Here is a 17,183-nt window from a genome sequence, read left to right as displayed (position 1 = left end):
ATATCATAGAATTTTATGTTTTATAGGTGAAGGAATTCCCTGTTCATTCCACAGGAGCACAAATCTGTCAGGTGTTTGTTCTTTCCTCTGCATGAGCCCAGCAGAGAAAGTTACAAACATTTTTCTTTTTAATTTAATTAAATTAAAAGGGTGACATGTCGGAGACATCATTTTCACTAAAATCCTTTCTTTAGGATTTTTTCCTTCTGGGAAGCTGAGGCCCCAGAAACAAGATGTAAACAATAGGTTATCTGCTTCTGTGGAATGCAACAGGTCAGTTCTGGATTGGCCCAGATTGAGTGTTTGGAAATAATAGCCAATCGAGAACTGAGCTCTCTCGGACACAGTCCAAGAGAGCAAGGTTTGTTATCATTCTTTACTTTCTATTCTTAGGTAGCTAGCAGCTTCTGGAAACTCTCCTTTTCTTTTTCTTTTTAGTATAGTTAAAATAGATGTTTATATCATAACTTAATAAATCAAGCCTTCTGATCATGGAGCCCATCTCGTCTCTTCCTTCACCCTGAAAACCTTGTGGCCAACCGGCGACAAAAGACTAATAGTGTCATGGAGAAGAAAGCATGAATTTATGGCAAAGGCTGCAGGCTATTCTGCTTTATCCAGAAAAATGAGAGGCAAAGATAATGTAGGTAAGGGAAATTCATAAAATCCCCTTGGGTTTCTCTTCAGCACAATCTATCAGATGGTTCCTTTCCTCCACACAGTAGCTCCAGATAAATGCTCACACGGACAAAGGGCTCCAGCTGCATTAGCTCAGCACTGCAGCCAAGTCAGGAAGGCCCACGCTGGAGTTGCTGGCACTGCCTTCTTGCACATCAGCTGAACTGTGCCAGAAGTTCTCACTGCAGATGCAGGAATTCCTCTGCATGGGGCCACTGCAGGCACACCAGCCTCGGTGTCATGGGTTGTCTGAGCACCAGAGATACCACGCGCTGGAAACGGAGAACTGATTTCCAGGTCTGCCTTTAAACTAGTAAGGAGATTTAAAATGAACACAATCTCTCTCTGTAAAAAGAAATCTATGCTAGGTATCATTTTACCAGTAACAAGTTCCATGAATGCAGGGGTTTGGAGGAGGAGAGGAGAAGTGTGCAAGTGCTGAAGTGGCCATCACTGCTTGCAGAGCCATCTCTCAGCCTCAAGACCATGATGTACAGCCATCCTCCCCTGGGAGAACCCCTGCCAGAACAAAGCAGCACAAGCACCACTAACGTCCATCAGCAACCAGGTTGCCCTTAGCTTCTCTTGCTGGTACAAGGGATAAGACACACTGGCCTGGGAGACTCTTGGCAAACCCTCCTCTGCCCAGCAGCTGTGGAGGGGATATACACTGAGGTATGAGCTACTGGCTAGCAGACAACAAACCTCTACATTTTGTGATTCTCAGATCCTAGACTTTATTGCTGACTGGCAAATCTCAAAGAAGGGAGATCAGCTTCCAGAGGAGATCAGTGCCAATAGTTAATGTGAAAATTGACAAAACTTAAATACAAAATAAGAATAACTTATCTGAAGGTATCAAGAAAACAAGTGATAGAGACAGCAATGGAATCACAGTCCTCTGAGTCCCTTCTCCATTTTAGTTGTTTAGTCTATTTGACATTTTATATGTCTATCAGTTTACCATCAGTTTATCATCAGTTCCTTGTAGATCAGCTCAGTCTGATGCTTATGAGTTGTTTTATTTTGAACAAGCAAAAGAACATTTTCATCAAAGACTTTGATTTCTCAGTTAAACACTTTGGAAGAGTTGTTGGTGGGCACTTTACAAACCTATGAATTGGTGAAGTTTCAGACATTGTATGACTTACGTTTGCTTTCCATAGCTTTGCCATGTGTTGAAACAAACAAGTCAAGCTACAGGGAAATCCACAGATTTACTCATCTGCCAGACAAGAGGGTCATAAAAACACAAGCTGAATGACTGCACATTTTCCTTCAATGGCTAACTACAAACACTGCAGCCACAATAACTGACTTATTCTCAAAGGAGGCACATCCTTTCCAGCCTGTCTGGGGTATTTAAGCATCAGAGAGACTGCTCATCATAAAGTCCTGGTAAGCATGCAGGAATGTTTACCCTGCATGGTGAGAGGTGATGCAGATATCCTTGAGCTAACTGAAAACAGCTCACAGGCAGTGCAGAGCCCTCTGGACTTGCCACCCCTGTCCAAAGCCACACACTTGGGTTTGCACTGTGCTGCAACTCAGCTAAGGATCCCTGTCTCTCAGGACAAGGATCCTCAATTGAGTAATGTCAGAAATCTGTGTGCTGATATTCAGACATGCTATGAAATGCTTGGCAGTCTATTATAAGTCTTGTTTTGCAAATCACTGAATACTTCCAACTTTTATTAATACCACTGCAAACTGACCACTCTGATCCTCTTCTGGGAACATGCAGAATAGCAGAACTTTTGCATTTGTGTTCTGAAGCCTAAGAAAATTTTTTACTTTTCTTTACAAATCTTTCCAACACAATTAAATAATTCCAGTTTCTAGTCTGCCATTTTCTGGAATGGAAGAATAAGTCACAATGTAAAAAGCTTCCTTCAACAAGCCACGAGATACTGAATGTATACTTCTGTATTCTTGCTATCACATGAACTTTTCTCATAGAGGGTGAACAGATTAGGATTTTTCTCATCCTCCATAACTTTATTGGAATTTTGAAAAATGTTTTTATTCCAAGTCAGGGGAAACTGACAAACATTACCTTTCTCCCTTTAATAACATACATATCAGATAAAATTAAATCTTTAATATTGCCCTTTTCTGGAATTCAATGTAACACTAAGGTAACATGCTGCAACAAAAACTAATTTTCAATGAAGAAATGAAACTTCTAACTTTCAAAACATCCCAGGGAGAGGCTACAGAACCAGAAATGCCTTTGCAACTCAAAAATACCCAAAATGAATTTGGGTGATTTACTGAAAACGATATTGCTCTACAAGCAGTCTTTCTTTTGATGTATGAATTGTGTTACTTACAAAAGAAGATTATCTTGGGAATTTCTGCACCTGCTTTAGATGAATTTTTTTTACCTTACTGAAGTCTGAATAAAATGCAGTGAGAAGTAAGGAGGGGAATGATGACTGAGCAATACTTCATAGTGACAGCTCAGCCTTGCCATTCCAGTGCAGCTGGAACAGGAGATATGACAACATTCATCACTCCCTGGGAGTTTTACACTACTACCAACACACAGACAATCACTGCCCATCCTGCTGCTTCCCTGCAGACCCACGTGCTTGGGGACAACATGGATCTTACCCTTTTCTCCTCTGCCACATGCAAGGTGCAGACACCACACAGATTTTCTTGTGAAGCCTCCCTACTATGGGCAGATTTAATCTGCAGCGTTGCAAAAGACTAAATGGCCCTAAGCAAAGGAAAAACCCATAAATATGACTTTTGTAAACACAGAACAAAACAGAACAGCCGCCTTTCCCTCAAACCAAACTCTAATTTGGAAGAAGTGCTAGAGAGACTCTGAGACTCAGGGAAGGGAAAAGGGGTAGAGACTGTGAGAGACATCTCTTCTTTCAACTCATAAAGCAACACCATTCTGATCCTCAAAAGAGCTTGGAAAAAATTCTCTAGTAAGAGCGAGAAAGTCAAGAGTAAGGTAAATATAAAGCAGAACCTTTTTTAAAAGAAAAAATGGTTGCTGTACAAGCTCAGTTAGGAAGAATGTTTTTTTCTCCTTCAGGTTTGGTTTGCCTTTAATCTTCCAACTCCTCCTGACCCTTAATAAATAATTAACCAGCTGTTGAGGCAGGCTGTATGTGATACAGTCATACATCAAACTTAATAGGAAAATCAAAGTTTACTTAAGTACAGGAGGCATTGAGAGAGATCACAGTACAGCAGCAAGAAGGCATTTCAGCAACATACCCTTTTCACACAGTGAAAAGGTCTTATAAATTATTTCAGCTGCACATTTATTTTAATATCATTCTTGTCCAGAAGATTTACAATAGTGCTTGAAAATTTCTCATCCAGACATAATTTATTTAAAATAAGATATTGCTAGTAATTAAAATTTATAGTCTAACATAACATTAAATGCTTTGGTTTTCTATGGTGCCTTTCATCTGAGAATTTCAAAGCAGTTTCAAGCAGTACTGTACATCAAATGGAATTCAAGTTGATTACATACTAGGAAATCTCTTCAGATGGAAACTGAGGCAACCAGGCAATCATCTAATTTCAAAAACAACTGGATGTAGCTTGATGCCTCACTCTGGGGTGCTTTATCTGATTTTTAAGGGGATGATTTTTCAGTGTTTAGCATAAACAGGCCCTTTCAAGACGGCTGCAAAATTGGTCTCCTAAATTAATTCCTCCCCCAAATGCAGACCCACACAAGTGGCCCTTTTAAGCCCAAAACCAAACTCACTGTTCCTAATTCCCTGACTGAACAGGTATTGGGCCATATGTAGGTTGCCTACCACAACAGGTGAAAAGTCAGAGAGATTCATGAGTAATTCAGACCGCATATTCCCAAGAGCTCCCTTCAGTCAGTGGAGAGGAGTAATGGCTGTTTCCAGACCTCCTGCTTAGATGCTGTGACTACATTTCTCCACTGTTTCTATAAAGAGCCAGGGACTGTGCCTAAATCCATCCCATGAGCTGGTCTGCATTGGAATACAACCCATTAGGTCATAAGGCAATTTGTCACTTTAAAAACACTTTAATTGAAGTAAGTCAATCTCTGCGTAGAAGGATTAACGGCGGTTTGTTTCCTATAGATCTGCCTCTGATGGCCCTAGATTACCACATTGCAGTAGCTCCTAGTTCCTCCTCCACATTTCTGCTAGCACTTCCTAGGCTTTGGAGTATCTCCAGTTTCTCCCTTCTGCCCCCAACCCCCGAGCGTGCACAGCTCTGCCTCACGTCCCCGAGCTACCGAGCAGGACAATGTGGCTGCTTCGCAGCCTGTGCCTGGGATGGACCTGTCAGCTCACTCATGCTGCCTGGCCAGCTGTGAGGACAGACAGCACATGGCCAGCTGTGAGGACAGACAGCACACATCCCTGCTGAGCTCTCCTCCTGCCTCTCTGAGCCACTCTTCCATGGATCTGTCCTTCACACAGACACAAGTTTGAAAAAGCTTTTAGGAAATTATTATCTTCAAGACATTTACCTTCCTGCCAGACAGGTCTTAAACTGATTAGGAATCTGTCTGATGGATAGGCAGGGCAATTGCACAAGGCACAACTCATAAGGAAACCGGGGTAAGAAAACCAACCAAGCTCTCTAAGGAGCAAAGACAGCTGAAGTTGCAACATTCTCAGTTCTCCTTGGCTTTATTATAACAAAAAAAAAAAAGGAAAAAACAACACCCTGAATTCTCTAGCATGCTAGAGATGGATAGTGCTGGTTATGTGGTTTCTCATTTACACAAAATAAATAAAAGGGCTGCTCAGAGGTTGGCTGGGGCTATGCTCCCACAGCATTGTGTAGGCAAAGGGAGCTGCCTTTGCCCATGTGCCAGAACATGTAGAAGCTACACAGGCAGTGCCATGCCTGAAGCAACTGCCCTGATGGGAGACAGCATCTATTTGCTCAGCTCAACCAGCTGCAGTGACCATGTCAGCTGACTTGGAGCACAGGGAAAGCAAATCTTGTCTGCATGGAGAATGGGTGCACCAGGCTTCCATCTGCCTGCAGAGTGAGATGCAGATATACATGCAAGTCTTCTGTCTGACTCTGCTCAGTGGCACAGACTAGAATATGAGAAGGGGGACTGGAGAGAAGAAAGAAAATTCATTATGGGAAATGAATGAAGAAAGTCCTGCCACAAAGCAGTTCTAAATGAGCATCAAATTATAGAGTTCAATAGGACAATGTAGCCAGCAATAATCTACAACTTCTGGACACCTGAGTATTGGGTCTGAGTGTATCATGTCTGTGGCCTTCAGTAGGATTCTGAACAAAAACATTTTACTCACAGGTCTTCAACTTTCTAAAGGGTCTGATAAACAAATGCATTAATTTTCATATAAAGAAAAACAAACAAAACACAACAGGGCTTCTCTGAGATGGATACAAAATGCTAAGTACGATTAGCAAGCTGTAAATGCCTCTAAGATAACTGTAGCACTGGGGTGCTGCTCTCTGGCTGCATAAATGTCACAGCAAGGTCCACAAATGCTTACTATTACAAAAACCCATGCTGTCACTAATTCACAATGAAAACACAGAAAAAAGATGTTTCAAGTTAAGATCCCTCAGATCTCCAAATGAATGTCTGTGAATGATTTTTTTCTGTCTAGGCCATTTGGCCTTTTATGCAGAGACTGGGCTTGTTTTCACATTTTTTTCTTTTGTTCCACATTTTGCCCACTTATGTGGAAAAGGGCAAAGTACCTCCAGTGGGGGTGTATTCCAGAAGATGTTTTCAAATATCTAGGCAAAAAGCTAGACCCATTTACCTAGATCAGATAGAATGGCTCATTACTGGCACGGATTAAAAGCAGTTTTCTGGCTACGAGCTTCAGGTACATTCTATAGCATGCAGATAAAAATATATCATCAAACTTCTTTGGTCTAGTAGTTGTATCTGTCCCTTAAGATAGAAGGGGATTTAAAATATTTTAACTTTAAAAATGTGTGATATCTTATATTTTGTGTGTTCAGTATGCACATATGTTAACTGAAGGAAAAAGTCTTATTCAATGGAAGCTTGCAGGAAAGGTGTTAAATCTCAGTTTCTCCATAAATGAGAAATATTTTCCAGTCATTATGTCTCTTTCTTAACTTGGCATATATACAACTAGTCTGTGCTTTGATGTGCTCATTTTGGACTCAGAATGCTGTTTGTACAAAGAGCAAAGCATGAAATAAGCCACTAAAAGGGGCAGAACTGTAACTTTTTGGCTGGGGAAAAAGAGCGGTGTATTTCTCCATTTTGGCAATATGAATAAAACTTCACATCTTCGCATTTTGTTGTATTTATCTCAAATTCATCACTGTTTGCTTAAGAAAGAGAAAATGTAAAATAATTTTGAGAGCATTTTTTTGCTAGGTCTGTTTCTTTATATATCCATGTCTGGAGAGGACTTGCAGAAGTACCATAGAGAAAAACATGCCAAGGGTAGATTTCACATAAATTACAAGCCCCACAGCACCAAAAAGTATACAGTTGAAGAAATCTGCAAATCTAACCCAATTGTGGTTGTGTGGTTTTCATGACTGACATCAGACTTCAAGCTTTGAAAAGACTATAAATATTAATTACCTGTGACCCTGGAACTCTCAAACTGATTCATCTATGTTAGCTGGTGCTTCATAACAGATTTGAGAACATGAAAGTGATATCTATTTCTGGCATGTGACAGGGAGAAGGCTCTGCTGGAATCTTATCATCAAGTAAATCTGAGAAACAGAAGTTCTAGCTCTGACTTTGATGAGAATGAAGAAAGCCTGGGAACACCAGAAAACCTAATTCCTCAGGAACAAACAGCAACAAGGCAGTTAGTACAGAGTCCTCACAGAAGTTAGCTTGTAAAGCCTTAATGGGAGTACTGAACTCAGTTTCAAGAAGGTTGGTCCAATTCCTATCTTTGCTGGCTGCACAGAATTCTGAACACAGAACTCTAGGGTTACACATGAATAGCTGAGATCAGTCACAGAGTGTAAAAACATATAGAATGTCTAGATATCTACAAGCCAATCATGAAAGCTATCAGGCTAATGATAAACTGCTGGTCTCAGGCAATTATTTCCATAACAGGTTCATGAAGTATTTCCAAGCACCGACTGGATTGTTTATCTTTCCTTTGGGTTATGCAATCTTGCCCTATTTACAATACTGCATGTGCAAACCTCTTCATTCATAGCATTTATTTCCTTCTGCAGGCCAAGAGGCCAAATTTATCTTTCTTAAAAATAGGAAAACGAAATTTCTGAAGGCCAAATAACATTCTGCATGCAAGAAGCTGGATTGATATGTGCAGTTAGAGAAACAGCCTACGAGTCTAACTGCTGCTGATTTTTGAGTTAAATGCTAACTGCTACAGAAAAATCATATTAGGTGTCTTTCTGCTGTTCTGTATACCCAGGACACCTTTAAAAACCTGTCTCTTTCATGCTGAAATCTCCCAAGGCACAGAAGGACAAAATGAAGGGATCAAACACAGCATATATGTTTTGCAGTAGAATTTATCACTTAAGAAAACTGCAAATCTTTGCAAGGACAGTGTTTATAATACATAAGAACCAAGGGCATGTTTCACCCGCTGCTGAGATAACATGGCAACACCATCTCTGGACACAGAGGTCTGTGTTCAGCTTTGTCACAATGTGGGCAGAATGATCATGGGTGTGCACCTGCCCAGTTGGTCCTCTGCCTGGAAGTCAAAATACATCTCCACAAATAACAGCCTCCTAAATCAGAAGTTTATCCATGCTGTCTGTTAAGAGAAGACATAGGACAGACTTTACTTCTTCTTGAAAACTAGGAAGGCTCCAGATAATGTCTAATGAACAGCATTGCAGTGGGAGGCGAACAAGCTGTAAGAATTAAGCTGCTCTCTTCCTGCTCATGCTGGTAGAGAAACACTCTAAAGCAAGGATCATTGTTAGCTCCACTGCTGGAAATGATAATACAAAAAAAAATTCCAACAATTTAGAAACCATGCCAGTCCCAAGCAACATTCCTTTTCCCATGGGTAACTTTGACAGAGGTGACAGCACAACTGTTCATGATCTCCCACCTGCTGTAAGCCAAGCAAAGGGGGGGTCTGTTCACAAGAATAGAGGAACACATACTATTTGCAATTTAAAAGGGGACTGTCTCCCATTTTAAGAAAAGGATCTCTGAGAGGAGCCAGTGAGATTGACAAAGAAAACCATCATAGGAACAAACCCATGTGGCAGCACTTCTTTGACACAATGAAATCCCACAAGGGACCAAGTGATGCCTGGGGCTCGGAGCCTATGCTTCACTTAACCACATCTGAAACTACCAATGTGAAAACAACTCCCAAAGACAGACAGATCTGGATGCAGAAAGAGAAAATAAGGACATCACAATATGATTTCAGAACTTTTGATAAAGAAACAAGATCAGAAATTCGTCTACATACTTAGTAAGTTTAAATATTGGCTCACTCTTCCGGCCTTGCCCCAGACAAGCAGGGACAATCTTTCAGGGATGAAAAGGGAAACTGCTTTCACTGGGCCTTTTTTAAGGCCTGTGGTAGGAACAGCAGCAATGTGGCTCTCAGAGAACACTACACAGCTTACAAGCACAATGCTGTGTGATGTATAGAAAGGTCACACTGGCTCTTAGAAAGGGACCAAGAAGATGAAGACTGGATTAAGCAGAGCTCTTCTCCCTGTCCTTTTTATGTTCACACAGAAGTTCACAAACATCAAGTCCCAAGTAATGCCAGCAGGATATTTTAATAGTAGTACTTCATCACAACTGCTTTTTCAGAGCCTGGTCTTGTATTTATGCTTAGTTAATCTCTTCCTTTTCATAATCTACTTCCCCACCTCTTCCCAGAATTAGCAATATTTGTATGTACTCTGGTCTAAACTGGGAGCTTTTGTTTTGCTTTTCCATTTTTTTATTGCTCTGAAACAATTGTTCAGTTATTCATAAAATGTTCTTACCATTCCAGGTGATTTTCAACAAAGGCAGACATGGGGCTGATCTGTACAGTGTAGGTGTCGTTGGCTGAATACTCAAACAGCCCATAATAGGGATTGAAGAGCTCCTGAGACAGAAGGAAAAAGAATTCTCGGGAGGGGCCACTGTAGTCCAACCTGGAAAGAAAAAGGTAGAAAAGAGAAAATGAGGCTCCTTATCATTTAAGTGGATTTCCTGGGTTTGCCTACATTGGCTGCTGTCTTAGTACAGCAGCCTGTGCAGTCAAGTGTTTCTAACATGATTTATCTCTCCTCTCAAAACTTGATTCCTGAACAAGTTGCAATGCCAAAACTTCACCAATATCCAGGCTGATCTGGGAGGAATCATAACTGGGACACATGCCTTAAGTAGTTTACTTTCCTGTGCTCCAAAAGATTAGCAAACTGGAGGTACAAGGCTCAGCCTTGCCTCAGCTGGCTGGCCAGCAGAGGGGTAGCTTTCTAGTGATTGGGTCTGAACTGCCTGTGAACACCTGTTTTCACAGACCAGAAAGCCTGGGCTAAAGCAGAAATTGTTCTGACCCTCCTACACTATGTACCCAAATCTAGCCCGAGGGATGCTTTTTAAGCTACAGAAACCATAAAGAACAAGACCAAGTCCCAGCAGAATTATGTCTCTTAAGACAGAATGGTGATTCCTTGCTTGTTCCATCCAAGCCCTTCCACTTTTCTATTATTTTCATGTGGTATACCTTAAATTGAGCTTTGCTGTTGTATGAATTTGCTCTGTAGAGAGCCTCTTTTTTTCCCTTGAATTTTTTACACTCAACTTGGACAACAAAAGGAAAACAAGACTAAAAATTTTTCCTGAATGCATTAAATTAAAACTGTGGTGGATTTACTAAAAACAGATCATTCTCTAAGAATGGTGAGTAGGTTTTTCCTACATGTAGCAATAAGAAGAAATTATCTGTAGCCATATATCATGTGTGCCAAAAGATTTTCTGAGGTGGACACTATTCCTTCTACTTAACAATTGTAAAGTAAGTAGAATGCTCTGCAACTGGATTAGAATGGTCTGTACTATGGAGTTATAGAAGCATAAATGAAAGGGGTTGAATGATTGATTTGTGCAACTTGAAATATGGCAAAGGGCAGACAGGCCCATCCTCCTGTGTTTTATGTCTGGAGATTCAGTACCCTCTTTGAGGAACTTTAGCTCTAGGATCATGTGATGACATGAAAGCCACACGAGTAAAAGAGGATGGTAACAAGCCCATATGATCCACCAGTGCCAGCCATGGACCAGGTCTGGCTCCATGGACATCAAAGTACTGGGTTAAGCCTGATAATGGCTGGAGTAAAGACCTACAAACAAGATGTGTCTATGTTCAAAAACCTCCAATGGGAGACTAGCTATTGCGTTTCTGGGCAACACACTAACTCATCATAAAGCCTGTATAGTTCATTTTCAGTGGCCTTTTGCTTTGAACCGTGGGAAGCTGTGCCCATACAGAATCACGTGGCCATACAGCATCAACTCTTCAGTAGGAAATTGGCATCTTGGAGTCCTTCCAGCAGAATGTATATTAGCATTAAGCAGCAGAAACCCTAGAGGAATGTATCTTCAGATGTAAATGAATCAGTGAAAAATGAATGAATTTGCACATCAAATTGATTTGTAATTTCTCCTGAGGACACCATACCACACAGAAAACAATATGACTTTGGCCAATATTAGCATTCCAGAACGCTATTCCAAAAACATAAACTGAATTGTGCTACATGTTTATGCTTTACTTGCAGGCCAGAGGCAAGATCAGCTGTGAAAGATGACCTCTGTTACACAATATTGAATCCATAGGGAATAAAAAGTAAGAGTGAGAAAACCCTGATACTGAGGTCACCAAGTGACTCTGAGACTGGCAGCTTCTGTTTCCCACTGTACGTAACCTGTCCGGAGACAAGGGACAGAAGTCCTTCACTTGCCATGACACCTCAGAGCTGAGAGTGTCAGCAGTTGCTGGACATGTTGAGAGTTGCCTCAGGTACTGTCTGATACCTTTGAGACTGAAATCCTACACACATGGTTTTTGAACAAAAGAAACTTTACATGCAAAGCTACTGAAATACAATTTCATGCCTTTGTCATATGGCACTCTGGAAACACACACATAATGGTCCTTCCATTATAAAAGCATGTGGATTAAGCCTCCATTACAATATAGCTCTTGAGATGGGCCAGGGTGGCTTTGAAAGGTTGTGCTTACATTTGAAAACAAAAGGTTGGCTTTCATCATGCAAAAATGGCTCATGGATTTTAAGAGCTGTACAAAGCTTCCTGAGAAAAAGCCTTCTCAGGAAACTTCTATTGCTTTCAGATTCCAACTGCACTAATTAAATTTGAAGGACTAAACAGCATAAATGTTTCTCACTTAAGATGGAAACAAGAAATCCACATATGGATAACAAATGATCATTAGTTGGCATGCAAAGCTAAAATTTTTAAAGCAAAACCAGATCTCGTGTGAAGAGTTAGAGTAACAAACTGGATAAAGGTTTGGTGTCTAACTATAGGCCTGAGACTATAGTTAGACTGTGTGTAAATATTGCCCTGTAGTTTGAGTTTGAGTAGTTCCAGCCTGTCAAAATATCTATGGCATACAAGATGACATTAGATTTAACCACTTAAACTGTCACTTTGAGACATCTAGATGGAAGGTGTTATAGGAAAATGAAGCATTATTGTTATTGTTATTTTTAACAAATGTTTGAGTTGATTAAGATGAATCACTTACTCAGGGGTAAAATAAAACCAAAAAAAACCCATTACATAGCAAGAGAGGTTCAGCATTAGTCAACTTGTTGTTTTGCAACATAGCAGCTACTTCAGAGCTGAGAGCATTGTGTGGTTCCCTACCCTTCCTCGCCGACAAACGTGACGTAGAGTTTGTTGCGCTGGAGCTCCTTGCGGGAATAGGCCATGACCTGGTTGAAGGTGCCTTCCAGCAGGTGGTCACGCCGTATAATCAACCTGCAAAGGGAGGTGGAAATAAAGATCTGATCACTGGGTCTTGTGGGAGCTTGTGAGGCTGGAGGTAAACAACAGCTATAAAGAGAGACATTCGTTCTCAGAGAACTTCATAAAATGGCATCTGCTGGAGCCCGTGCTACTTGACCATTACGGGTTTCCATTGGTTTTTCTATGTGCCCTGAAGGTGAATTCCTTCACAATGCCATCATTAGGTTCAAAGCGCTGCTCTGCTGCTAAGAATCTCTGCAACAACCCATATGTACAAATTTATATGGCAGAGGGTGCTGTGAGTTTCCTCTGTATATGAAGTCCCAGCTTTCTGGAACTGGCCCCAAACACTTCCTGTATTTAATCCAGTGAATGTCCATGGACGTACTGCCTCTGTGGCAGGGGAAGCAAAGGGAGTTATCAGCCTCTGTTTATACAACACATCTCTCATTTCCTTACTAATCTCTACAACAACTTAATGGATAGTACTTTTACACACCATCTGTGCAAGAAGCCCTTCTTGTTCATATGTTCATGGACATTTTAAAACAGACCTTCTAAAATACATTTAGTGTCTGCCTTGGACCCATTTAGCAGGACACCAAAAGGGGTAACCACCAGCTAGGACTCCTCAGCTCTATAAGATCATTTTGCTGATGACATTTGCCTGGAATACATTGCTTGGCTTCATACTTTTATTTTTTCCACAACAGATGTCCTTTGGTAGGAAGCCAACCTGAGGCATAAATTCAACCAGATGCCCAGGAAATACCTTAGAAACAGCCCACAGCCTTTGGCAAAGTTGGATAACTAGATTGAGCACAAGTTGGTACAGACTCAAAAGCCAACTAACAAGATGTATGGAAAGAAACTCCACAATCAAATGACAGAGAACCCCAAATACATGAAGACTGGCACAAATCTCCCCAGTTCAAATCCAGGAGGGCTATCAACACAAAGAACTATGGAAAGCTTAACCTGCATGTACAGACTAACTTGTGTAGGATCATGTTCTGGCCCTGAGTTACACTGATATCCTGAGTTATACACATCTACTGCTATGTAGAGCCAAAGAATTTGGAGTCATCCTGCCATTACAATGATATAGCTGCTGTTAATATCTGGTGGGTGTTTGCCTGGAAGGATAATTCTCCAACTGGCAAATTATAGGTAGGAATATGAATATCCCTGTTAAATAGGCAAGAAATGGGAATGTAAGAGAATACGAATGTTTAAGAAGTAAAACTTCCACACAACAGTCTCTTGAAGGTCACTCTTTTGCAGAGTACGTGAAGATCTTATCTTTCCCTGATGGTTATGTAAAAAATGCAATCTCCATGGTGTTTTACACTCCCTATTCCTGTCTTCATGGATAGTGAATGACAAAAGACAAAGCTATGTTCCATTAGACTGAGTGATTTTAATACTTACTTAATTTTCCCTGGACCTTGCCCATACCCTTTGGCTTCAAGTTTTCGATAGAAATTGCGCAGCTTGGCTTCAAAGTCCCTCCTGTATGGAGAAGGTGCTCTTGCGCTTGCTCGCTGCAGCCCTGGAGGGAAAATAAACAGCATCCTAAGGTTTAAGGGGCTTGACATTCTTCCAAATCATGCAGCCGATGTTTCCACACAGAACTGGTTAAAAAATGTGTTAGGAACTTTCTGCAGGTATACAGTGCACTCAGTGTTATTTTTGCTCTATCTGGCATCGATAGAGTTGTAAGTTCCTTTAATTCAGTGATTGAAATGAACTTCCAGGGACTGTATCCTCTTCACTAAAAGTACTGTTAAGCTCACCTTGTGTGTGTCCCTGTGTTGCCTCTGCCTTTAGCTGTGACTGAATGGAAACTGAAGGATCAGAAAGGCATGAGAAAGACTGACATACATATCTACCTTTCATGGTCCGTGACATTTAGGTTTTCTTTGCCTTTTGCACTTTTAAGAGATCTCTCTCCTCTGCACTGTATAGGAGATCTCCTTACTTGGCAGGATTAAACCTCTGAAACTCAGAGCAGTGCTTCTCACTGGAGCCTAGCAGCCCAGCCAAGCTGGGAGTCAGGTTTCCCTGTGTTAATCTGACTGTATATTAAACACTTCCAGCTATCAACACAAAAGCCCTCTGTGGCATCAAAAAGGATTTCTGTCAGCAGGAAATGCTACATTTCCCTATTATGATTCACACACAACAGCAGATTTTTCAGCAATTTGGAACCTGTTTTGTTTTGAAGTCTGCATTCTCAAAGTAGGAGATGATTCTTTTTGTATAAACAAGTGCCATGCCATAAAAGGCCAAATAATGGATTACTGAAATCCCTTTTACCCATCTCATTACAAAAGACAATAAAAACCAGCCCTTTTATGAGAAATCTGGCAGCAAATGCTCCACAGGAAAAAAAAAAAAGCCCATCACATTTAGTGGGAGCCCAAAGTATCATGGTTGCCATAAGAGAAGGACATTACTGTCTCTGATGGTAAAACAGAAAGGTGTATATACATGCAGCACAAAGAGAATCCCTTGCAACACTTCGTTCTTCTGTCAGCCTTCTGTTTTCCCCCAGGACATAAGAGAAGGGATGCTCTCATGGGCTCTATAACCAGGACAGAAATTAGAAAGAAGACAGTGTGTTGCTGGAAATGAGTATTTGCCTTTGTGTTTTCACAAGAACAGTCTCCTTAGTCACATTTGTGCCATATACTTGGATTCTTGTCCTGAAGGAGATTTGCTTATGACCTGTCCTGATATAGACAAGGGGAGCTTGTACTCACAATGGTGTTAAAACTCATTAATGAAAATAGGACATTCTGACAAAACAAAGCTCTCCTGTAGAGAAGGGTTTAGCATTAAACTTCTTCACATCAAAAAGCCTTTCCATTTTCCACATCCACATCCAAGATTTGAACTTCTCTTGTTCATTAATTTTGTTTGAAATCAGATAATTTAAATGCATGCTCAAAAAGCTCCACAAAAAATTAATTTCTTCAGATCACATTTCTGTTGATTCTCTCAAAATGTCCACTGGACACAGCCACGCAGTGAGACTGTGGTGGGGGTTGTGTCTCTTGGCAAAAGGGAGACATGAGCTCCTCAAATTTCTATAGCATAAACAATAACTACAGAGACATAGCACAGCTGGAAATAACCTTCTCAGACAGCATGTCTTTCTGGAAAATATGTTTCCTGTCGAACCTAAGTTAATGGGTTCAACACGGGAGGTCAGGATTGACGATGAAGATGATTCCCTCAGGTCTCAAAATAGATGTGCCTAGGGAAGAAGAGAAGTTTTTGGAACACTGAGTGGAGGAGACTGAACTTTACAGGGGTACTGGAAGTCCTGCAACACACCTTCAGTTTGGAAGGTGCTCTTGGCTGTTGTCACATAAAATAAATGTGCTTCCACGTCAGTGACTTACGCTTGGAGTACACCACCCAATCCTTTCCAGCGATATAAAAAGGTATATGTGTATCAATAGAAGCATAGCAGCACTGGAAACTGACCCAGCAAAAAAGCAGTTGGGATCAGATTCAGAGTGGGCACTGGAATTAGCAGGCTGACAGCTGATGCTGGGTCTGAATCTGCTCTTTTCTATTTATTAGAAGAAATACCACAAACGCAAGATTTTGCTCTAATTTTCCCATCTCCTTACCTGGAGAGTTTTGGGGTGATGAACAGGGTGAGCAGCGAGGAGAAAAACTATAACCTGGATGGAAGGCAGCCTGCAGTGGTATGTAGGACATGATATCCTCTTCAAAAAGGCTGCATGCAAAAAGTCATAGGGAGAGATTCAGTTCACATTCATCACATGAAGGAATGCAAATACGCAGCATGGTGCAAGTTCATTGTGTCAGATGTTTGGGTGCATCTCTGAGCTCATGGATTAAAAAAATCCATAGACTCCCCAAAGACAGCCTGGTCACTAGCAATGAAGAACAAAATTAATTTTAAGAGATGTTTCATGCTAACATGATAGCTTAGTCACTGATGGAGAGCAAAGACATGAGGCTATGTAGGAAACAGGAGTACATTCAACACATTAGCAAAGAGAAGTAAAGATGCACACTCTGTCTCCCAGGCTGTTTTACTCAGGCCATTTTCATGTAGTTCAGTGCTCTGACTGCCTGAATTGAAATGATGGGAATAAGTTGTAAACTTCTTGCATTAGATAGTGCTATTACAGCACACCAATCCCACCTGGGTAATGCAACATTTCCCGTCTCAGACCAAGACAATAAAATAAGTTCTTAGCTGCACTGAAGAGAAGCAGGACCTAAAGACCAAGCTCTCTGGTTCCAATACAAACTGAAGCCTTATCTTCATTGCCCAAACAATACCCACTGCACTGCACATTGAGGTTTCATGCATGTGTGGCAGCACTGCTGCAGTAAAATTATCAATTTCATGAACAGTTACATTATTGTAGTGAGAAAGACAAGGGATTTTTCCCTCTCTTTTTTGTTTTTTCTTTCTTTAAAAAACAAGATTTTTTTCCATTAAAGGGAAACGTTTTGACCCAATTCTTTTTTATCTGCTACTTGATGG

General features: G+C 40.9%; 1 protein-coding gene across 1 annotated transcript in view; it reads right to left on the bottom strand.

Moving 5' to 3' along the window:
• HECW1 (HECT, C2 and WW domain containing E3 ubiquitin protein ligase 1) overlaps nucleotides 1–17,183 on the bottom strand; it is a 236,178-nt gene that overhangs the window by 29,732 nt on the left and 189,263 nt on the right. Inside the window, exons 20-23 of the mRNA XM_005425695.2 lie at nucleotides 16,291–16,400; nucleotides 14,078–14,198; nucleotides 12,545–12,658; nucleotides 9,649–9,801 (exon numbers count right to left, since the gene is read on the bottom strand). Of these exons, the coding sequence (XP_005425752.2) occupies nucleotides 9,649–9,801; nucleotides 12,545–12,658; nucleotides 14,078–14,198; nucleotides 16,291–16,400 (498 nt within the window). The remainder of the gene's footprint in view (nucleotides 1–9,648; nucleotides 9,802–12,544; nucleotides 12,659–14,077; nucleotides 14,199–16,290; nucleotides 16,401–17,183) is intronic.

The sequence above is a fragment of the Geospiza fortis genome, unplaced genomic scaffold, assembly GCF_000277835.1.
Source record: "Geospiza fortis unplaced genomic scaffold, GeoFor_1.0 scaffold265, whole genome shotgun sequence".
NCBI lineage: Eukaryota > Metazoa > Chordata > Aves > Passeriformes > Thraupidae > Geospiza > Geospiza fortis.
The sequence above is the reverse complement of the archived record's forward strand: the minus strand, read 5'-3'. Positions and strand labels throughout refer to the sequence as shown.